The 24,327-nt window shown below is 39.2% G+C and overlaps 1 protein-coding gene across 1 annotated transcript in view; it reads left to right on the top strand.

Moving 5' to 3' along the window:
* The window catches only part of ATP8B4 (ATPase phospholipid transporting 8B4 (putative)), a 336,358-nt gene that overhangs the window by 159,853 nt on the left and 152,178 nt on the right, over positions 1-24,327 (top strand). Inside the window, 3 exon segments of the mRNA XM_073653088.1 lie at positions 2,393-2,465; positions 5,454-5,524; positions 11,125-11,207. Coding sequence (XP_073509189.1) covers positions 2,393-2,465; positions 5,454-5,524; positions 11,125-11,207 — 227 coding nt within the window.

Genomic DNA, 24,327 nt, shown 5'->3' with positions numbered 1-24,327 from the left:
CTCCTCCTGCATGACTGACTTCTCCTTTGCCTAAAAACATGCAGCATAGGGTCTGTCAGGCGAGGAATAGAGCTGGAGTGACATAGGCTTCAGATATACATACAGCTTTCAGCCTTATTTGCATATTAATTCAAACGCTGATTTCTCAGTAATGGAGGAACGGACTGGCCATGTAAAGGTATTGCTGGACTTGCCTTTGAAAGAGCCACATGCATATATAAATGGTTTACGGTGTGAAATCCTGCTGACAGATTCCCTTTAAAAGACATAAAATGGCCAATCCCTTTTATTTTGTATGATTTACTTTGTGATCTAAAACAAGATTGTACTGATCTATTTTCAGGTGCTACAAACAGAGATGAATCATACAAAATAAATTACCATCTTTGGTCTAGGTATAAAGATGAAAAGAAATGTAATAGTAGCAGAGCTATCGGACTCATTTTCTAGTAAAGAGAGGTGATAATATTGCCAGCAGACTAACCTTAAGATGATGTGCAGCAACACATGAGCGCTCACAATAAAATACTTGTGCTGAAAGTTTTCCAGGACAACGTGTACTTGGATTGATATAAAAGGCTCCGTCTTCCACGCTGTGGCCAAATCATCTAGTAAATCAATATGTTGATTGTGCAGGGTATATTTAACAGTTGAATAAATATTTCGGATCGCTTCTAACATGCACAGGCAATGCAATATAAATGCATGTGTACATTCATGAGCTCTGTTTTCATATGGAAGATTTCAGGGAGACAATTTTTCAGTGAGCAATGAGACCCCATGTCCACCCTGATGCATGCTGGAACTATTTGCGTTCATTGTTCCTTCCATGTTCTCGCCATAGATGTATTGGCATATTCCTAAATGTCATGCAATCTTATTTAATAAAGGAATATGTAAAAGTGTGTGTAATATATATATATGTATTAGAACATATCATGTTGCTCTGGAGGTGTATGGCTATGCTGCTGCATGGGGGGAGGTTGGGTCTAGACTCCTGCATTCGGGAACAATGAGTTATTTTTAGATCTACAATGTCGTAACTGAAGAAAGTCCTGTTCTCTGATAAGGGGGCAGAAAGACAGAAAAGGCTTCATAATTTGTAAAGTAGTTTTTTTCCCCTTGTTTCTAAAAAAAAAAAAAAATAAATAAAAAAATTACAATTGTTATTCCCTGGAAAACCCCTTTTTAAGGTCCTGTTCAGTTATTTAAGGATTTAATGAGGTTTTTAGGCACAAATTCATTTTGACTTTGTGGCAATGTAGAATTGTAGTTCTAATGATGACTCATGTGGAGAAAAGAGTCTTCCTGTTTCTACATAGAGCTTAGAAGGATTCACCCAATCGGTTTTCAATCATATGATGTCATAGACCTAATGGAAAACAGAAGAATTAGTTGGCTAGAAGGGCAAACTGAGCAATTGTAAGTGCACAGTGCTCTATAATATTATGACTGCAATATATTAAGATGATAAAAACTTTGATGAGAGTACGGTAATTCTTTAGCACATTCTGCTGCCAGTGACCATGCAATATACAGAGGCTATAGAAGGCAAATTATACAACATTTTTTGAAACTTAACTGTAAGAATGATCTTTTTTTTTTTGCCAAAAATACATGCATTTAAGTAAAAGAGATTTCCCATAACAAATCCTTTAATGCAAGTGAATTGGGTATTTTATTCTTTATTCACGTTCTAGAAAAATTCCTATGCCAAAACAATAAGCATTTTCTTTCTTTGTACAGAAAAGTAATAAATTAGCCCCATTGAAGTACAAGGAGGTTAATTCTTGTGCAAATCCACCAGATATACGGTATATGGTAGGTTTCTGCCATGGATTCTCTTGCGATAAGTAAAATCCTTACAGTGCAATAAATAATTGCTTCTAATCAGGTACTTTAGTGCATTGAAACATGACCTACCTCCATTTATACCAGTGTATGGTGAATTTCGACGGAATAGCTTTTTAATTTATCGTAAAGGAACATGAAATGATAAGAAGTCAGTAAGCGGTTAAACTACGAGGCCCGAAGCTTTCTTTAGTTCTGTGCTGTTTCCAATAAGAAAAAAAATGTTTGAGCTAACTTTGCTTTTTCCCCTCTAAAGTTAAATTTGGTTCTTGTGTAGGGATTTTTTGGAAGTAGTCCTAAACAAATTGTTTGTATGGCTGTATGGGCAGGAAATTCATCCTCGTTTGCACTTTGTTCACCAATTTTCTTTCCATGGTATCATATTAGTGAGCCAGCCGGGAATGTCATGCTTTTACATCTTGACTGCTCATGTTCCTTTTGTTACAGAATTACTGAGGCTTCAGGCTGATTGAAAATGGCAGCAGGAATTCTCTGAGACGAAATCAATTATGCCTTTTTTATTTCTCTTTGTCTTTAACAGACTGCAGAATGAGAAGTGGATGAATGTAAAAGCGGGCGATATCATCAGGCTGGAGAACAATCAGTTTGTGGTTGTAAGTCATACTTTCATTTATTTCTGTGTGTCCTAAGATTTTACTTGATGCTGATTTGAAGCGTTCTTCCAGGTTCACAAGTAAAACCATTCTAGTGCAGAACTTTCTGAATCAAAAAGTCCTTTGCTAAAAAGAAAAAAATGTTTTTCTTGTGAAACTGGACCTTTTTAATAAATTCCGGTGAGTTATAGGAAGCTGAAGTACACAATAACATTTTTAAAGCAACCATTATCAGATTCTCCAAGTTAAAGGGATTCTGTCAGCAGGTTTTTGCTGTGTAATCTAAGTATAGCATAAGGTAGGGGATGAGACACAGATTTCTGGGATGTGTCCCTTATTAGTCTATGTGCTGTTGATTCTATACAGTGAAGCATTTATCACCAGGAGATTATCACTGCCCGGACCACAGTGGACATGAGCCCTGGTATGACCACGCCCCCTAATGATAAGCAGCTCACTGCCAATAGATAATGTAAACAGAAAGCTGTGGTGTGGGTGGGGTTAGCTTTCTGACCTCTGCTACAAGCTACATCTAAAAACTCTGTGTCACAATTGTTGCACCCAGTAAACGAAGTGAAAAATGCTGCTCTCATGAGGTAGCAAAAACCTGGTGACAGATTCCCTTTAAGTGACTTGGGCCGTTATTCCCCATAGTATACAACACAAACGAGCTAGTAGGAGTAAACTAGGTGTATCCATTAAAACTGCTGTTTGGAGGTGTTTGAATAGGCACAATTAGCACCTGCGCGCTACACTTTAACTATCTAAAAGTATATTCTAAGGTGTATCTTTTTTGTTACTGTTTTATTTTTAATTCCAATGTTTTTTCGGGTCTAAATGACCATGGATATTTCAGATGACGTGCCAATGATTGTCTGTCTAAAGTTATGGAAAGCTATTTTATTCTCTCTCGTTACATAAAAACAGAAAAAGCTCAAATAAATCCAGTGTGTGCACACAGGTTTTTTTTTCTTTTTTTGGGATGCCTAATGTTCTACAAAGAATACAAGATTAGTCTGATTTATAACCAAAACAGGATACTAAATAAAAAAGCCTTATTACCAAAAATGATCCTAATGGCTTGTATTAGAGAGTCATTGTTACAACAGATCTGCTTGTAATACCATGTTACTGCCAAAAGGTGGCAGTAGTGTTGTGCAGCAAAATCGATCAATGATTTTAGACCGGGTCCTCCGTGTAATGGTTCTAAAACGCAGGGAAGATAGGCTGTTTGCATAACGGTTTCATATGCTCAGTTTTCTTAATTTTTTTCATTTCTGTCGTCTTTTTTTATACTGAAAAGAAAAAAAACATTACTGATAGAAAGTTCTCAAATTACTAGGATCCAACTGACTACACAGATGTTACATGCAGTAAAAGAAAGCATGATTTATCATTCCAGACCACCTTCTTCCATTGCTGCCTGGGCACAACCCCATACACACAAAGTCGGAAATGCACTGTGTGTTATGACACCTTTCTGTTAACAATACTTTTTCATAAACTTGTGATACGTTCCTTGTTTGTGAGATTGGACCAGACAAGCTAGCATTTGGCACTCCTCCACATCAGTGAGCCTTGAACAGCCATGACTTTGTTGCTCTCCATACAATGTGACCAGATAATCCATTCAGCCTCCACCTATGCACTTGGGCTACTTTGATTTCATGGTGATGCTATGTAGGAGGCTGAAAAACATGTCCAATTACATGCTCCTCAATCAGCATCATCATATGGACAGCAGCTCTATCCAATGGCATAAAGACTGGCTAAGCAATAGGGCATGGTTTCAATAATCTAAGGAACGGAGGCACAGTTTATATTCGTAAGTGCCATATGATCATCATTAACATACATTGAAAAAAGTACCAACCCCATTAATGTCCAGATTCAGATACTGTATATTATCCAGACAAGAGGGTGAAAATGAGCAGTCAGGAGACATCATGTTGTTATTAAAGGGAATCTGGCACCAGGTTTTTGCTACCTCATCTGAGAGCAGCATAATGTAGGAAAAGAGACCCTGATTCCAGCGATGTATCACTTAGTTTACTAGATGCAGAGTTTTGAGATGTAGCAGAGCTCAGAAAGCTAACCACGTCCACACCACAGCTTCCTGTGTACATTGTCTATGGACAGCGAGCTGCTTATCAGAGGAAGGTGTCGGACCAGGGCTCACTTGAGCTGTAGTATGGACAATAATAATCTCCTGGTGATAAAACATGCATTGTATGGAAAGAACAGCACACAGCCTAATTAGTGACACATCCCTGAAATCTGGGTCTCAGTCCCTACCTCACGCTGCCCTCATATTATATAGAAAAACCTGCTGATAGGTTCCCTTTAATGGCTCCTTGAGTTGAGGGGATTTTCTTATAATCTGGTCATAGGTTTACTATTAGCTGCTAGTTACACAATAGACATTTGCTGTAATCATTGGTTTCATGTGACAATTCCCATTCCAGCACTTGCTTCGTATTTTCTCTTCTCATTCTGTTATGGGAACATTGTCTTCATTATATAGAAGGTGCGATCACTGTGAAATGTAATTGACCACTGTTCACACTATGAATCATGCCAGGCAGTCTGCGCTGCTTTTTGCCACCCATGTTCTGCTGACAGTGATAAAAGTCGCAGTCTCATTGACTGGGTAGATTGCAGTATTTATTTATTTTACTCACTTACATCACACTCGACAGCGCTTTACAGACATTATCAGCACTGTCCCCATTGGGGCTCACAATCTAGATTCCCTATCAGTTTGTCTTTGGAGTGTGGGAGGAAACCAGAGAACTCTGAGGAAACCCACACAAACACAGGGAGAACATATAAACTCCTTGCAGATGTTGTCCTTGGTGGGATTTGAACCCAAGACCCCAGTGCTGCAAAGCAACAGAGTTAACCACTGAGCCCCCGTGCTGCCCATATAATCGCAGATTGGATATCGCAATTTTCAAACCAATAAATATTATTCTCTCCATTCAACAGGCCGACATGCTGCTTCTGTCCAGTAGTGAGCCACATGGACTTTGCTACGTGGAAACAGCTGAACTTGATGGGTAAGTGTTTTTTTTGTTGCGCCCTTTGTTTTCTCTGCTGTACTTTAAAATCACAATTTATTTTTCCTCATTGTAACACAACTGCTCTAGTTTTCACTTAGGAAATAATGCTGCAGCAGACTATACATGAGCAGCAGAGTGCTGGGAAAACGGAGACAAGTGGCAGTGTGAACAGAGCTTTAGTACACTGTACAAACACTGTACTGTCTCAATCTCACTTTGTAGATGTTTGGGTAAAGAATCGGACATGTTGCAATTCAAATTCCTTTGATTTGGAGGAAAATAAGCCACCACTAGGGATGTCAGATTTCACCTTCTGTATTGACAACACATGCACTGTCGTTAGAGCTACATATGTAGGAGCGCCAGAAAGAATAGCTGTTAGCCGAACCAGCATTCACCCAAGCAGCATCCTCCCCAGAGCCTGGAAGAGGTCATTTATATAAAGTGATAACAGGTGATTTATCCACAACAAGGCATCTGCTATGAGATATACAGGGATCACTGTCCTCAGCAGTCTTTAACCTGCATGCCCATATTAATAGCTTAGATAGGTCAAAGGTGGTGACAGATTCCATTTAACATTTTCTGTCTGGTTGTTAATTAATTTTGCTAATCTTCAGCTTTTCCAAGCAGAAATATGTAGCGTTGTACTTATTTCTGTAGGGGAACCCGAAAATCTGAGTGAAAATTACTTAAACCCCATTCACATGCATTGCAGGCAAAATTCACCTGGTCTTAAATGAGGAATCTGCGCCGAAATCTGTGTGAAACTGAGCATGAATGAGCATGTCCTTACTATATGAAAGATTGATTAAAATGAAAGGGCACCTACCGTACGTATTTTGAATAGTTGGGTTTTACTCAATCCAAATTAGTATGTTTGTTTTTAAGCTCTTTAAAAGTTACAAAAATCTGAGTGCTGTACATTTCCAGCTCGGTTTTGTAAGGCTTCTACATTTCCACATGATCAGTTGACTGTCACCACAGCCCTTTTTTCTTGGCTTTTATGTAGGAGTTATAGTCAACCTTGTAATTGATTTCATATTTAGTTATGAATCTTGTTTAACATTTCAGTAACAATTGTAAGTATTTATTTGTGTGCTACATCATACGTAATCAACTGTAGCTAATGTCAGGTGGATTTAGTATATTTCCATTGTAAACACCAAAGTATCAATGAATGAATGATGATGCAATTAGGACATCAAAACAGCTAGTAAAGTTTAATTACATTACTGACAGCCGCGTTTTTCTTCTTATTTTGCATATAGATGGTGTTTCTATTGCTTACAATAAAATCATTTCACGTCATTTTTTTTTAAATTTATTTAAGCATTTATTGTTATTAAGTAAGTTGTTATTAAATTAATTAAAGGAATCCTGTCACTTCGTTGTGCGTCTCTAAACTGCCACCGCTGCCTTATACTGTAAAGGAATAGGTCTCTGAACATATTTATATATTTATTCTTTGTTGTAATAGTTGCTCAAAGGAAATAAATAAATGAATAAATACCATGTAGTCAGGACCCCAACACCTCCAACGCCGTTTCGCCGGATGGCTTTTTCAAGGAATACTTCATGGTATTTATTCATTTATTTATTTCCTTTGTCAGCATGTTTATATTTATTTCTGTCTGACAGCTATATCTTTAGCACTTCTTTTGATTATATACTTACTTGGTATTTTACCATTGATTTATACATTCTATCATTGAACTGCCTTTATTATGTCATTTGTGTAATATTATATATGTTTTAAGGAAATTCATGTAGTCAGACATACGCTATACCCACTATTATTCTGGGAAATTTATTGTTATCCCTGAGGTCTCTTCTATTTATTATCCCATGTTTTTAGTTTTTTATCATGTATCAATAAAAAATAATATTTTTTTATATAATGGTGTTCGTCCAGATTTTTGGAGTTGGCGCTAGATAGATAGATAGATTATACAGTCATGGCCGAAAGTATTGACACCCTCAACTTAATATTTGGTTGCATACCCTTTGGAATAAATAACTGCAATCAATCGCTTCCTATAACCATCACCAAGCTCCTTATACCTCTCAACTGGAATTTTGGACCACTTTTCTTTTGCAAACTGCTCCAGGTCTCATATTTGAAGGGCGCCTTCTCCCAACAGCAGTTTTAAGATCTCTCCACAGGTGTTCAGTGGGATGTAGATCCGGGCTCATTGCTGGCGAACTCTCCAGCGTTTTGTTTCCATCTATTTCTGGGTTCTTATTGAAGTATGTTTGGGGTCATTGTCCCACTGGAAAACCCATGACCTAGGAAGCAAACCCAGCTTTCTGACACTGGGCACTACACTGCGGCCCCAAATCCTTTGGTAATCTTCAGATTTCATGATGCCTTGCACACAGTCAAGTACCCAGTGCCAGAGGCAGCAAAACAACCCCAAAACATCTTTGAACCTCCATCATATTTGATTCTAGGTACTGTGTTCTTTTCCTTGTAGTCCTCATTCCATTTTCTGTAAACAGAATGATGTGCTGTCACTCTTCTATCCAGAGCAAGGCGGCGCACAGCGAAATAGGAGGGTGAGGAAGATCTGCCACTAGCGAAGGATATAAAGGGCACCCTTGATATGTGCCCTGCACCACTCTGAGAGCTCCCTAGCGTTCCTAGACGAGTACTGTCTCCCCATGCTGCGATCACATTCCTTTCCCTGTCTAACCCTAAGTACCACCTTGCTTAGTGAGTAGGACAGCAGGAACGCTAGTCTGCTTTACTGTAAAGACACATAGGAGAAACAGACAGGGATAAAAGAAATTCGCCAATCATCCAAATGAAATAAACACTCTCAAACAATCGAGTGGAAAAATAGGGAATGAGAGGGTGAGGCAAACCAAATGGGAATGGAGACTGGGAGACCCACACATAAACCAATTACACGCAGATATCTCCTGAAACAACTCCAAACGCCTGCTCCTTTCTCAGCTCACTCCTCCAGCTCAAAACCAGGTAGTTACAAACTGTCACTGGCAACAATTGAAGCTTAGAGAAGAGTACTTAAACCAGAGGGAAGTGATGAACTCAGAACAGCTGAGACAACTCAGGATGGAGAGCTTCAGGAGACAAACAGGACTAATAAACCCTTGCAAGAACAGAGCAAGGAAAACCTGAACTGCTAATAAGAAGGTGAAGCAGTTCTAACAAGCGCAGATGTACATGTAACCAGACGCCACGATCATCTGGCCCCACTCTGTCACGGCATCCCCATGACATGTGCTTTACCTAAAAGCTCATGGTCTCATCTGTCCACAGGACGCTTTTCCCAGAAGGATTTTGGCTTACTCACATACATTTTGACACACTGCGAGCTAGCTTTTATATCCAGCTCTGGCAAAAATTAAGAGACCACTGCAAAATTTTCCGTTTCTCTGATTTTTCTCTTTCTAAGTATATTTTTGAGTAAAATGTACATTGTTGTTTTAGTCTATAAACTACTGACAACATGTCTCCAAAATTCAAAGCTAAAAATGTTGTATTTATTTGCAGCAAATGATAAAGCGTCAAAATACTAAAAAAGAAACAGTGCTTTTCAGACCTCAAATTACTCATGTTTTAACTCAGGAACAGTTCAGAAATCCATATTTGGTGGACTAACCATGATTTTTAATCACAGCTTTCATGTTTCTTGGCATGCTTTCCGCCAGTCTTTCCATGCTTTCCAATAGAAAACTGTTCAGTGGTCTCTTAATTTTTGCCAGAGCTGTATCTCTGTGTCAGCCGTGGGGTCCTCCTGGTTCTCCTTCCAAGGCGTTTCATTTCATTCAGATGTCGACGGATGTTTCATGCTTACACTGATGCACCCTTAACCTGCAGGACAGCTTGAATTTCTTTGGAACTTGATTGGAGTTGCTTATCCACCATATGGACTATCATGCATTACAGCCTTTCATCAATTTTTTTTCTGCCATCCACGTCCAGGGAGATTAGCTACAGTCCTATGCTTTGTAAACTTCTTGATTATGATGTGCACTGTGGACAAAGGAACATCAGGAGCTCTGGAGACGGACTTGTAACCTTGAGATTGTTGATAGTTTTTAAAAATTTTGGTTCTCAAGTCCTCAAACAGTTCTCTTCACCTCTTTCTGCCCTCCATACTTAGTGTGGCACACACAGACACACAATTCAAAGATTTAGTCACTTCTCTTTTTATCTGGTTTCAGGTGTGATTTTTATATTGCCCACACCTGTTACTTGCCACAGGTGAGTTTGAATGAGCATCACATGCTTGAAACAAAGTTGTTTACCCAAAATCTTGGGAAGGTGCCAACAATTTTGTCCAGACCATTTTTGAGGTTTTGTGTGAAATTATGTCCAATTTTTCTTTTTTCTCTTTCTTTGTGTTGTTTCAACACACACAGAGGAAATAAACGTGTATAACAAAACATGTATAATTGCAATAATTTTCTGGGAGAAATACATTTTCTGGAACAATGTCAAGGGTGCCATGATGACTATATGTATGTTTGTGTGTGTGTGTGTGTGTGTGTGTATATGTGTGTGAGAGATGTGTAGAGCGTTTTCTGTATCCGCTGTGTGACCATTTCTTTTTGCAGAGGGGTCTGGCTGAACTCTAATTTCAATAGCTAAGTCAATTTCTTCCTTTGGGTATACATTGGTTTAGCTGTTGAAATGAGCTGTTAACGATCCCTCTTCAGACACCGCCCAAGCACTTTTATGTACAAGTTTTTAAATGGAACACTCTTTTATCCCCTTCATGACCTTGCAATTTCCTGTTTTTGCGCTTTATTTTTTTTTCTTGAAGCTGCAATTGTCTGGTCGCTTGTGCTATAGACTAGCAATGCTTCAGCACTATAGTAAAAATCAAGATTTCCTATGAACGTCAGCCGCAGGCCGTCGTTCACAGGAGGATCGTAATGACATGCACCCCCGGCTGTCATGACAACTCATTGAAGCCCCACGATCATATGACTGGTATGCCAATGGCCGGAATGAATGCCCTTCCGGCTGCCATGTGTTAAATCCCGCTGTCAGTGATTGACAGTGAACTCCAGTTCTTCCTGCTCAGATGCAATGTCATTGGCTGCAGTGGTCATGTGATGCCCCATAGCGGAAGAGAAAGCTGGAAGCAAAAGGTGAATGTCTTTTTTTTTTTTTTTTTTTGTTATTTACAACTTTTGAACCACCTTGGTCTTATCAAGAAAGTGTGTAAAGAAGTAGACAAACCCTTTAAGGAAATGCATGATATTTCATTGAAATACAGTTGAACTACAAAAATCCCTTTTATGAAATACATGCTTCCTCGTTGTAATTATAGCCTGCGCACCGAACACTAACAAACCAGTCTTTGTATATGTGTGGAATGACAGCTCCAAAGCATAAATCAACTCAAGGCACCTCTAATGGCAATGTTTATGACAAAATCTCCCTCTATATCTTGGTAGAATGGTATTGTTAATGCTGGTGTGTAACTGCTGCGAATCAGTGTCACTCCTCGTGGCTACACGCCAGCGTTGTGTTATTACAATGTTATGAAGTACAGGTGGATGAGACGATTAATACTGGGGTTAATATGACAGATTGTATACCATTGCATATTTTTCAGAGAGACTAATCTGAAAGTTCGACAAGCTCTGCCAGTAACTGCTGACATTGGAGAGGATATTTCCAGGCTAGCAGAATTTGATGGTAAGTAAGAGAATAGGTTAAAATGAAGTCTTGGGTTTGAAAATGTGTGAATCTCACAAAATGATTGACTTCTAGCATTTACCAGTCCCCAGGGTACTAGTCATGTATTGTGCAAAAAGTTAGTCACTTATTAGTTGTGAAATGGTGAAATCATAGTTATAACTCTGTCCATGCATCTGGGGCTGCTTACAGCATAATCAGTATAAAGGGAATCTGTCCATAAAATTTGCCCTAGGTAATCAGAGGTACTGTAGGATAGGGCATACCTGTTTCACTGCTAGCCCTTGTTCTGAAATACACCTTTTATTCATATGCAAATAAGCTTTGCAAATGCTCTGGCTGGCGTTTAAGTGCATTAACAGTCCTCGGCTCCTTTTTGCTTGACTGACCATGGAGTGCAGAGGTAACATTATGTAACTCTGTCTCGTCTCCACTGTCAATCAAGAAGCAGAGGCAGTGCCAACAGGGATTAGCAAGGTGGAGCAATAGGCCACGTTCACACCTTCAGTATTTGGTCAGTATTTTACATCAGTATTTGTAAGCCGAAACCAGGAGTGGAGCAATCAGAGGGAAAGTATAATAGAAACACATCACCACTTCTGTGGTGTAAGCTATCTTCACTCCTGGTTTTATCTTACAAATACTGATGTAAAATACTGACCAAATAATGAACATGAGAACATGGCCATAGACTTCAAGTGCAGTGATAGTCCACCAGTGCACTTATAAAGCTACTTTGCATACACATAAAACAGATTTCGGAGCAGGGGAGCACCAGATAGTGGAGAAATGTTTTACACTGCTCTATACTGCTGTATCTCCGTTTGCCTAGGGCTGATGTTACGGACAGATTCCCGGAACACAGGTTGTGTGATGATGACTTATAAATCGGTGTGGGTCAAACTGCTAGAACCCTTACCAAATATCAGAACGGTGAACTTTTATTCCCGTTAGGAGCAGCAATGTGCATGCCTAACCGCTGATATATTCATGCCCTATGGGACCGCCAAGCACTGAGCTTGGCTTTTTCTAGCAGCTCCAAGGAAAGTGAATGGAGCAGTGGTTGGGCATCCGACCTGCCACTCTGTTATGTAATGGGGATAGAAATGCACTGTTGAGGACTAAAATTCCCCATTCTGCCGATTTGGCGCACGTCCCAGCAGTCGGACACCCACCGATTAGTAAGCGGTCACCTATCAGTAAGCTATATCATAGCTTGTTTTCACTGGACAGCTGTTTTAACTTTAACTTAACCAGCTGTAAATGAGAAAACTCTGAAATCAATGTTCGGCTGCTTTTTATTGAAAACATTTCGACTGACGTTTGACTTAAGTGAACTGGATCAACATGTTACTGACTGCATATTATCAGCTTCAAGAGGGAGGAAAATATGTAGCAGAAAAGTGAAATAGACCTCCTATTTTTCATGGCTATGGAACTCCTTGTTTAAAAAATTAAATAGCTGATTTAAAAAAAATTCTCCGGGTTTGCAATATCTTGTCATTTATTATGGGACTAGGATACACGACACTCCTCTTTTTTGGGTTCACGGCTTAGATACCACTCCAAAATATAGCTAATGAAGAAACAGCACTCCAGTTATGTGGATTTTAAAGAAGATTTTAATATGTCGTCATTCCAATGGGTAATGTTTTGGTCTGCCTTTTCAGACCATCATCAGACATACAGATTGCAGAAGTAACTAATATACATTTTTTTTTTTTATAATTTTGGCCAGCATGGTAAGTTATGAAACTTTGTAAATCACTTTATTAGAGGATTTGTCTTCATTCCTGAAAAAAAACATTGCATGTGAGTAGCTTCCAAATTCCGCTAATAAAGTAATGTAATAAGTTTTCTAACTTTTCATGCTGGACAAAAGTTAGAAAAAAAAAGAGAGTTTAGTAAAGCTGTATTTACGCTAAAAGGTAATCGTGAATTATATTTTTAAAAAACGCTCGTTTCACTATGATCTTGCAGTTTAAACAGGTTGACAATCACCCAATGAACAATGAAAATCAAAACCGATCTACTGTGATTTAGTGCTGCCAGTCGGTCGTTGTAAATGGATCCTTATTTTCACATTGGATTTTGGGATACAATTTTCATGATTGCAGAGTGGCAAAGCAGTCAGACCGGGAACATAACTACATTAGGTGCAGGGGTTACATACAGCCAGACTCCCCATACAGAAGATAAACACGGTTTAATACCCTATTTACCTTCTTGATCTCTGTATACACAGCACTGAACCAGCACTTGTGTATACAGGTTAGGAAGCAGTAGCACTGACCATGCTACCTCCTATTGGCCCAGTAAGCACGTGATTAAAGGGTGTAGGGAGAGAGCTGCTGAGCCCTTGGAGACCCAGTCAGCTCAGATGTACAGCCAGGAGGCTGAAATTCCCCTGTAACTAGTGCTAATGTACTAGCCCCGGTTACAGGGAAAATCTGCAATGAAAAGAATATACTAATATGTTAAAATGCCTACCCAACTGTCTTTTTAAGACCTTATAGAGGGCACAGTGTGTAAAATAAATGAAACATAAATAACAAAAAAGAAAGTGAAAAAAGTATAAATAAAACTTAGACTCTGAAAGTCTGAATCACTGTTTCTAGCCACACACCCCACTGAAAAAAATATGTTCAATATATAAAAATAAATTATATAGAGGAGCGAACAGTTTAAAATGTTTTTAGCTGTCCTCTGTTGTAAAGTACACTAAGTATAAAAAATAACATTTCCTATTTTCCATTATAACAAAAAAAAGGAATATAAAAATGACACAAAAATTAGGCTCATGTAGTGCAAAAAAAAAGGTAAAAATTCTTTGAATAACCGAATGAATGAGAATTTTTTTTTAGAGCTATTTAAAGCAAGAGTACTATAAAACATGAGCATTTGCCTGGTCAGGAAGAGGGGACCTGGTGAAGAACTAGTTAAAGTAAAAGTTGTCCACTACTTTTAGATTGATGGCCTGTCCTTAAGGTAGATCATCAATGTCTGGTTCCAACACCCAGAACCGCTGCCGATCAGCTGTTATAGACGGCCAGCTCCGCAAGTAAATTCTTCCAGCCAGTGCCATCGATAACAGCTGATGGGCAGGGGTGGCGGATGTCCGATCAGACATTGATGACCCATTCTAAAGATAGGTAATCAATGTAAAAGTAGTGGACAGCCTCTTTAAGTAAGAGACACCAAGAAATACATAAGGAAGTGTAAGAAGAATTGACAACCGATCCTTGAGAAAGGCCCCTTACACAGGTCTGATAAAGGCCTGAAAATCTTCTTCAAAATCTGCACAATTTGAAGCCTGAAGTTTCTAACTGTGCTTTTCCATTTGTTTGTCAGTGTAGACATTCCAATAGACCCTACAGGTCATTTGACTGACATTAATGGGTTATTTTTGGCTAGTAAACAGTATGTAGCAATAGCAGTATATGCAACTCATGCACATGTGGTTCAGGGTATCTCTCCTCCACTTCAACCAGAGGAAAAAGCGCCCCTAAAAAATAACTTTTATTAATTAAATCTAAAAAGGACTGAAGAAATCCATACACGAACAACAATAATCCTCAAAAAAATCTTCAAAAAATGGGACATCAGATTCAGATCTTATGCCGACAGGAAGAAGTACAGATTAATACTGTCCCTATTTCGTCCCTAATTTCTCTCCCTTCCTGACAGCGGAGGTTGGTACCCTAATGTGTACTTCGTGGCACCCCTGCTCCACGTTGGTGTCCCTTATATTCCTACAAAGACCCTCTTCAAAATATTAAAAAACCACAATGGTGAGAAAAGGGTAGAAAAATAAGTGAACGTATAGGTTTAGAAGCCGGTATATAGTAATAAATATGACCAAATCTGTTCAATGAGACAGATGCCAGCACCTGGAGACCAGAATAGTTGATCAACCCCACTGTTGCTCAAATAAATCAATTCATAGATAGATGTACTTTAGCAGCTAGTGTATTGATGCATTATAGTGATCCACTACACAGCTATCTTGATCAATCTCTCTTGAGCAATAAATAATAAATCTCCAGTGTGGGTTCCACACAGATAGGTATCACATATATAACATAATGTTAGATCCAAAATTAGTCATAAGGGCAAAAGATTATACATAGGGGGCTATTTAACACAATTGTCTCTAGGTCTTCAGGCTCCAATTTGAGCAAACAATCTGACAATTCATACAGATAAAGATTGGCACTTAAGACTTAATAGTCCCATATAGATAGTCCCAAATAAAAAATGGCACTTATCATTAGTAGTCCCTTAGTTCCAACGCGTTTCCCCCTGGTTTCCACCAGGGTTCATCAGGGGACCTGAGGAGGGCATCAATCTCTCTCCTCAGACAACCAGTCAATGTTGCGTGTATATCTCTCCTCCACTTCTCCCAAAGCCTCCAGAGTGACCTCTTAGTGATTCTAATCTCTGGAATTGAGACTTCATTAATCTTCACAGTTGAGTTTGCATGTGAAACATGTGGAATTAGATAGAGACTGGGTGTGAGTAGGGAGAAAGAAACAATCACTGATGCATAAAGACAACTTGGTAATTTACACTTTACCATTATGTGTCCTCCTCTTACACCCCTGGTTACTTTCATCCTTTTATATGCTCTTTTATGTGTGCTTCTGAGGTAGACAAGTCCAGTGGTAACAACAGCTCAGCAGCAGAGCAGAAGGCCGGGCCGTCTCACAGCATCACTGCATGTCAAGTATATCAATTGGCTGTGCTCACTTCTCAATGCTGGGGATACAGTGCCAGCACATGCACTGTTTACCAAGAACATTATAGCTTGGATTTTCATAGTTAAAAATAAAACAAACTAGCCTGAGGTCACACTATTGCGAGGCAGGCCCCACTGGTGAATTGTACTCCCCCCTCCTCATCCATATTCAATGTTCTAGTGAGACACAGCCAATGGTGAAACGCAAGTGACAATTTATTGGTCTGAGACTTCAAATGGAAAGTGTTTGGAATCTCTAGAAACTAGTTGTCTTGAATAAGTACCGTATGTTTCGGCCTATAAGACACACTCCCCCCCCCCCCCCCCCCCAAAAAAAAAAAATTTGTGGGGTAAATGGGGGGGGGGGGGTCTTATAGTCCTAATGTAGCTTACCGGAGGTTGCAGCGGTGGTGGAGGTGTGATGACAGGAGGCAGGGTCCCTTCCTCAAGAAGCTAGCAGCGACAGAAGTATAGCCATGCTGCAGGCCTGGTGTTGGCGTTGAGCAGAGCGGAGTGCATTGCGTTCCCGACGGCCATCTTCCTGAAAGCATGGGCTGCCGGAGGTGGCTCATGCGTAGATAGGGATCAAACCGCGCATGCGTATGGCCACCGGGAAGGCAATGCTCACCGCCGACATCGGGCCCGCAACATCGCACTGCTGGGATACCCCCTCCTCCAACTGAGGACTCAGAACATTGCCCCAGTTCTGCTGCTGCCAGCATCCTGAAGAAGGGACCATGCATCTTGTGACCCCTGCTCTACCACTGCCCCCCAGGTAAGATGCCTAAAATTCGGACTATAAGGTGGACCCCCATCTTTTTTTTTCCTGTTTAACTCCCCAAAATTTGGGGTGTGTCTTATAGTCGGAAAAATACTGTAATCTTGGTTTTATCACCCACAGTCTCTTGCATAAATTTAGGTTTGGTAAATGCTCAGAGAATGTTAACTGCCTAAAAGCAATTTTCCATGGCTTGGTCCAAGCGGATTGTGAGCAGTGGGAAGTAAAGAAAATTATCTAACAACATTATCGTTAATTACCGTATATGCTTCCAATCTTGAAGCATCATTTTAGTGAAGGAAAATTCTTAGGGCTCATTCAGACATGAGTTTTTCTCGTATGAGTTCTAACCTTGTATTTTGCATTTTATAATCTACAGAGGTGTTCACATGTTCATGTATTTTTGTGCACCATGCACACCAAAACATGGAGACATGTCCAATTTTGATCAGCGTCTCGGTTCAAGCCCACATATTCATGTCTATAAAAAAATCTGAATGCACTGTACGATTTTCACAGACCATTTGATATGAGAAAATTGAGAAACCTCCATCAGTGCATTTTTCATCCAAGAAAAACTGATGAAATTCTGACCAAACTACTGACACCGACAAAACTCTGATGACAGTCTGAAAAGAGACACTGATAAAACTCAGATCTTTTTTTTTTACGTATGGGGAAAATCACTGCTGACTGAAAGCACCTGTAGATATGACATTGCCCCTATTCACAAAGCAAGGTACAAGGCAAAATGGTTTCGTGCACAAGAATTTTTCTAGTCTACCCAGAGACTTGACCTCAACAACAGTAAATCCCTGACGTAGCTTCTGACTTCCGGCCAGTCAGAAGCTGCGCTCACAAGATGACGCCGCGGGACCGGAGCGGCACAGAAAAACAGTGAAGACGCTGAAGGGTGAGTATATGACCGGGGGCAGGGGACTTACATTTAAAGCGCAATTCCATTGCTGATAAAGAAAACCCAATATGCTGAAGTGGTGCTCTAATGACCTCATTGGTGGCAGCCAAGACATGTAAGTGCCTGTATTTCTGCATGTGGCGCTCACACTTGATATTGAGAAAGTTGAGACGTTTTGAAAATATTGTTTACATTTTTTCATCATTTGCCTATATTCCATGACTTTTCCTTCTTGGAGATGCAGTTTCAATCCTGAGGAATGTATATAGTTGCTGTTCATTTGACTGCACTCTGGATTACTTAGTTTTCCCATACAGATATTAAAGATCATCATAATGAAGCAGTCACAGTTTATCTCTATTTATTTTTCAATCACAACAGTTTTAATGCAGTCTGGATGACTCTCAGGAAAATATGCTGTCTTTTGCCCTGAATTTGAAAGGGGGATTTTTTGAGGCACTGTTTTGACACAAGTTACATTCCAATATAAGTTGATAAATTTTCCTACAAGTGGAAAAAAAAAGTTGGGGAAAATACTCTAAGACTTTGAGAGCTGTCATGTTGATATAATGGTTTCCAAAATCAACGCATCAATTAATAATTGCATATTTTCAGTTAGAGGACTTAGCCTTTTAATAATGCCATTGGACTAGTAAAAGAGAAACGGATGATTTAAAGTAAATAATTTCGACAGTAAAATAAATGTTGCTAATTCGTTGTACAATGTTTATACCAAACCATCGGTTCTTTTATTTTTCTTTTAAGACCTTTTTGAATATAAAATTCCAGATCAGTATAACTTTCATTACAAAGGAAGCAATTATCTGTATTTGACCTTTCCCATATTCCAAGAACATTTTTATACTTGTGTGATGTGGTATAATAATGTCATCTACGCACTGTCTGTATGAGGGGATTAGATGGGTTTGTGTTTTTTCTTTAGAATCTGAGCCGATCTTCTTTTTTAGGTAGCTCGTTCTGGAATGCATTGGCTTACTATTTTAGGTTTCGTTCTTTGAAGTACAGTACTGCCTTCTTACAAATGAAAGTATTCGCACGTCATCGCTTCCTTCATGAATTACAAATTGATGTATTCCTTATTTTTTGGATAGTTGTCAGAGCCCTACAGATCATGATTTTCTATCCACAGGGCTAACTGTGCTATAGAAACCACTTGTGTATAGCACAACCCATACTCTTTATAGCTACATCAACCATTGGCTACAGCTACAGCGTAGGAAATATAAGTTTACATATATGCCAAGCATAACATGTAAGCAGGTGAAATGGGTCCTGCAAGATATTTTTAATAAATTTCTCAACGTTCATCATTTTCTCTACTTATTTTAATTGCGAGTTTCCATGCTGTCATCATTTAGGCTGAATTCACGCATTGCAGGTTGAACCCTATTTGTTTGCTGAGAAGAAAAAAATATTATGTAGGATACATAGCATATCAATGGATATATTTTAAATATAAAGAAATGCCGCAATAGGCGATACATGCCTGTCTGTTGGAAAAAGGGGAAAGCTACAAGCTTGAGTGATAGATCAGAAACTCCCATAAATACAAACAGTGAAAAACTTTATTATTAAAATGCATACAGGAAGATGTGGGATTTAAAGACACATGCAAAAGATTATTATGTGAAATCGGCACAACAGAAGAGGGTATACATATGTATTCAAATGCTATCTAATCTCCCATATCCTTGTGTAATCACACCTGTATCAATATATATATATTTGAAAGGCAACTCCAGGACTGCGTAGCTTCAAACAAGCGAGCCATACCTAAATATAGGCTGTCACAACTGAAGCATAGTACATCACATATAAAGGCATCATAGCATATTACCTGCGACAAGTATCAGTGCTCGGAGAGTCGTCGCCCCCCCCCCCCCCCCCTGTGTGCGTCAATCCCCCGACGCGCGTTTTGGCACAGGCTTTTGTCAGGGGGCGTTTTTTCACTGTTTGTATTTATGGACGTTTCTGATCTATCATTCAGGCTTGCAGCCTCCCCCCTTTTGCTATATAGGATGATCTGTCCCTAGAGAGAGTCCTTGATGGGCAGTTAACAATATGGATATATATGTACTTGATATACTGCTGCTTTCTGTAAGCCATTCTTATGCCTGTTTGTTAGATATAGTGGTAAATGCAGTTTTCTTCCACAAGCAGCCCGGTAGTGTGAATAGGTACAAACTATGTATCTGCTACCTTGCCAAAAACATCTGATCCATTTTTGTTTTTTTTAATCTTGCAAACTGACTTAACCTTTAGAGTATATTTAGGTTTTTTTTCTGTTTGAAGACCTTACTTATATTTCAGATGACAATAATTAAAGGAATTGTCCTTAATATATATTTTTTTGTGTATTTTAACTAAAATGTAAGGGGTTTTCAACTTGTGGAGCGTGTCAAGCCCGCGTAAGTAGATTTACTGGCCATGCAATTCTTCTCTAGGAAAATAAATATGCAAGAGAGGAAGAAAACACTAGCACCACCTATTGGAAGTGGCAATCCCAAAAGTCAGTATTGCACGTTTAAACAAGCCTTGCCACATGACTTAGAATAAAAAGCTAAACCAGATGCCCCATTTGCAGACATGTTTTTTGGGGTGTTTGCCCATCATCAGTGTAAAGCAGGTGATCTGATTTGGCTAGGTGAAAGGCTTCTGACTGTGACTCTAAGGAGGAACGGTTTCTCCTTGTGGAAAGTGTCAAACTATCGTAAGGAGACTTATAGGTCATGCAATTTATATAGCGCCGACATATTCCACAGTGCTTTAAAGCCAAACCAGACACTCCATTTGCAGACACTTGTTTCAAGGTGATTACTTATCCTCAGTGCAAGTGTAAGAAACTTCTAGTGGAACTTTAAAATCTACACCTGTTTTTTTTTTTTTACATTTTTTTTATTGATTCTAAGGTTCTCAAAGTCAGCACTTGACCTCTTTCACTCCTCTTCTGCTTGACTTGTAGATTGCATACCAGACATCCCACATGTGATTTCTTCCTGCTTGATTTCACACCATAAGTGACATCACTTACTTGGGAGGTGTCTAGCACTTTTAGTCAACTGTGCAAATGGGATAATGTTACGCTGCGTGTGCATAGTCTAAGATGTAGTGTTTTCCAGGCCCATGTATCTTTAACATATATCATTGGTAAAGCACCTACAGTGGGTACGGAAAGTATTCAGACCCCTTTAAATTTTTCACTCTTTGTTTCATTGCAGCCATTTGGTAAATTCTAAAAAATTCATTTTTTTCTCAGTAAAGTACACTCTGTGCCCCATCTTGACTTAAAAAAAAACTGAAATGTAGAAATTTTTGCAAATTTATTAAAAAAAAGAAAAACTGAAATATCACATGGTCATAAGTTTTCAGACCCTTTGCTCAGTATTGAGTAGAAGCACCCTTTTGAGCTAGTACAGCCATGAGTCTTCTTGGGAGTGATGCAACAAGTTTTTCACACCTGGATTTGGGGATCCTCTGCCATTCTTCCTTACAGATCCTCTCCAGTTCTGTCAGTTTGGATGGTGAACGTTGGTGGACAGCCATTTTCAGGTCTCTCCAGAGATGCTCAATTGGGTTTAGGTCAGGGCAAGTCAAGAATGATCACCGAGTTGTTCTGAAGCCACTTCTTTGTTATTTTAGCTGTGTGCTTAGGGTCATTGTCTTGTTGGAAGGTGAACCTTCGGCCAAGTCTGAGGTCCAGAGCACTCTGGAAGAGGTTTTCATCCAGCATATCTCTGTACTTGGCCGCATTCATGTTTCCTTCAATTGCAACCAGTCGTCCTGTCCCTGCAGCTGAAAAACACCCCCATAGCATGATGCTGCCACCGCCATCACTGTTGGGATTGTATTGGGCAGATGATGAGCAGTGCCTGGTTTTCTCCACACATACTGCTTTGAATTATCTCCAAAAAGTTCTATCTTTGTCTCATCAGACCAGAGAATCTTATTTCTCATAGTCTGGGAGTCCTTCATGTGTTTTTGAGCAAACTCTATGCGGGCTTTCATATGTCTTGCACTGAGGAGAGGCTTCCGTCGGGCCACTCTGCCATAAAGGCCCGACTGGTGGAGGGCTGCAGTGATAGTTGACTTTGTGGAACTTTCTCCCATCTCCCTACTGCATCTCTGGAGCTCAGCCACAGTGATCTTGGGGTTCTTCTTTACCTCTCTCACCAAGTCTCTTCTCCCACGATTGCTCAGTTTGGCTGAACGGCCAGGTCTAGGAAGAATTCTGGTGGTCCCAAACTTCTTCTATTTAAGGATTATGGAGGCCACTGTGCTCTTAGGAACCTTGAGTAATGCAGAAATTCTTTTGTAACCTTGGCCAAATCTGTGCCTTGCCACAATTCTGTCTCTGAGCTCCATGGGCAGTTCCTTTTGAGCTCATGATTCTCATTTGGTCTGACATGCACTGTGAGCTGTGAGGTCTTATATAGACAGGTGTGTGCCTTTCCAAATCAAGTCCTATCAGTTTAATTAAACACAGCTGGACTCCAATGAAGGAGTAGAACCATCTCAAGGAGGATCACAAGGAAATGAACAGCATGTGACTTAAATATGAGTGTCTGAGCAAAGGGTCTGAATACTTATGACCATGTGATATTTCAGTTTTTCTTTTTTAATAAATTTGCAAAAATGTCTACATTTCTGTATTTTTTCAGTCAAGATGGGGTGCAGAGTGTACTTTAATGAGAAAGAAAAAACTAACTTTTTAGAATTTACCAAATGGCTGCAATGAAACAAAGAGTGAAAAATTTAAAGGGGTCTGAATACTTTCTGTACCCACAGTATGTCTATATGTGATCTAGATGGAACATGCAATGCTTTCTACTGGCCGGGCATGGTCACTGAAAGGGAGAAATTAACAATCTTGTCAAGTCTAATGTAGAGATCAAGAAGATGCAGGGAGCTTTGACAGACAATTCTAGAACGTGTATTTAGGTAGGAAGTGTGAGAGGAGGTGAAGTGGGTGGCGAATGATATGGCTTTGAGTTGTACTGGGTTTGGAAAGATCGAGTAAGAATGTCCATTGGGCAGGGATGGATTTTGCCAAAGAGATGAAGTACAAGGGTAGAGAAAAGAGCTAGTTTGGAAATGCATTGCAATCTGGGGCTTGTAGTATAGGTATAACTGCAGAAATGCTAACATACCTGAAAGCAGTAAGGAGGAGTTGTGGGTCCAAAACACTTGATCAGCATCAAGGTATTGTATTAAAGTTATCTATTCATGAAGTAGGTTCTCATAGAATTCTTCTAGGTATTAGTAGGAAATTTTCAAAAATAAAGGAATAAGCATTAAGTATCCTTTTGAATCCACTTTTGCTTCAGTAGTCACTGCTAGTACTGCAAGTGAGGACACCCCATTCATCAATTACCTGACTGCAGTCAAATGTTGGCTTCATCAGTGACATTTGCAGCTACTGCATCTGACCGCAGAAGCCAGTGATTTTTTTGCAGCCGTCAGATGACTGATGGAGCATCATCATTTCTAGTGCGGGGGGTGCTGGTCCACCACAGTTTCAAGGGGTAGGTAATCCTTCATTTTTATTTCTGCACATCCCCCTACACTTTGTTCAATTTAAGAAAAAAAAACTACTATTAAACCCCAATAAAAAAAAGCAACTGTCTAGTTATACTGTGACTGAGTGTCAGGTTTTGCAGTTGATAGACGATACTTTCCTGTCTGGTTACACCTTCACAAAAAATGTATTGTATATTTCAAAAAAAGATCAACCCTTGTATAATCCAGTTGCCTTCTTGCCAAGCCACACTCTTATTGCCCTTTGGGAAGTTGAGATCAAAGAAACAAATGTGTGTTTTCCATTAAGTAAGTATGAAAGTACTTTTGGGTTGTTTCACTGTGAACTGATTGTGATTTGGTAGTTACCGCTCTTAGTATTAATCTTCAACAATTGCTGATCTAATGCAGAACACAATAAATTGAATCTGAAAAGATCCCAGTAGAGATTAAGAGAAAGCAGATTATTTCTTTAAATATTAACATGTGATGCTGAAGGCCAAGTACCATAAAATGCATAATTGGCTATTGATTGTTTTCCTTGCGTCATCTTTATTTTTAATATCTCGCTAGCCTGACTTCTATTGCTTTTACTAATGTTATTGGTTTGTGCATATAGATGAATGATTCATTAAGTATACGTTAAAATTACCAAGAAAAATATGTCTTAAAATCAAATGTGTTAAAAATGAATTAAATTATGGATACATCAGCATTGGTCACCATAATGAAACTTAGTTATTGATTAAAATATTTTTTGGTTTGTTTTCTATGGCATTCCACACATGTCTCCTGCCTCTTTCATCAGCCGGGGTTGTGTATGTTGATGGGCATTCATTCAAGACCTAATGCTTTCCTAATTTGAGTTTGATTAGCCTCGAGTTTTATTTCGTTGAGAGCCAAATTATATCAACTTGAGATGAACAGGAGCGATAAACTTGTGGAATGGTTTGTAATGAGGGTAGAGTTTATTGTTCTTGGATTTTAACCATGACATTAACAATGATTACGCTTAAAAATTCGCTGTGGTATGCCTTTGAATAAGTTTGCTGGTGTGAAGGAAAATGACCATCACAAATAATTTTTCAGTTTCCTGCTCAAAAAATATTTGAGTTGGGACCTGTTGGATTAATCCCTAAAGAATATTTTCACC

Source organism: Phyllobates terribilis, unplaced genomic scaffold, assembly GCF_046119375.1.
Source record: "Phyllobates terribilis strain yellow unplaced genomic scaffold, ASM4611937v1 Scaffold_11__3_contigs__length_659146591, whole genome shotgun sequence".
In the NCBI taxonomy this organism is placed as follows: domain Eukaryota; kingdom Metazoa; phylum Chordata; class Amphibia; order Anura; family Dendrobatidae; genus Phyllobates; species Phyllobates terribilis.
This window is presented reverse-complemented; position numbering and strand designations above follow the sequence as displayed.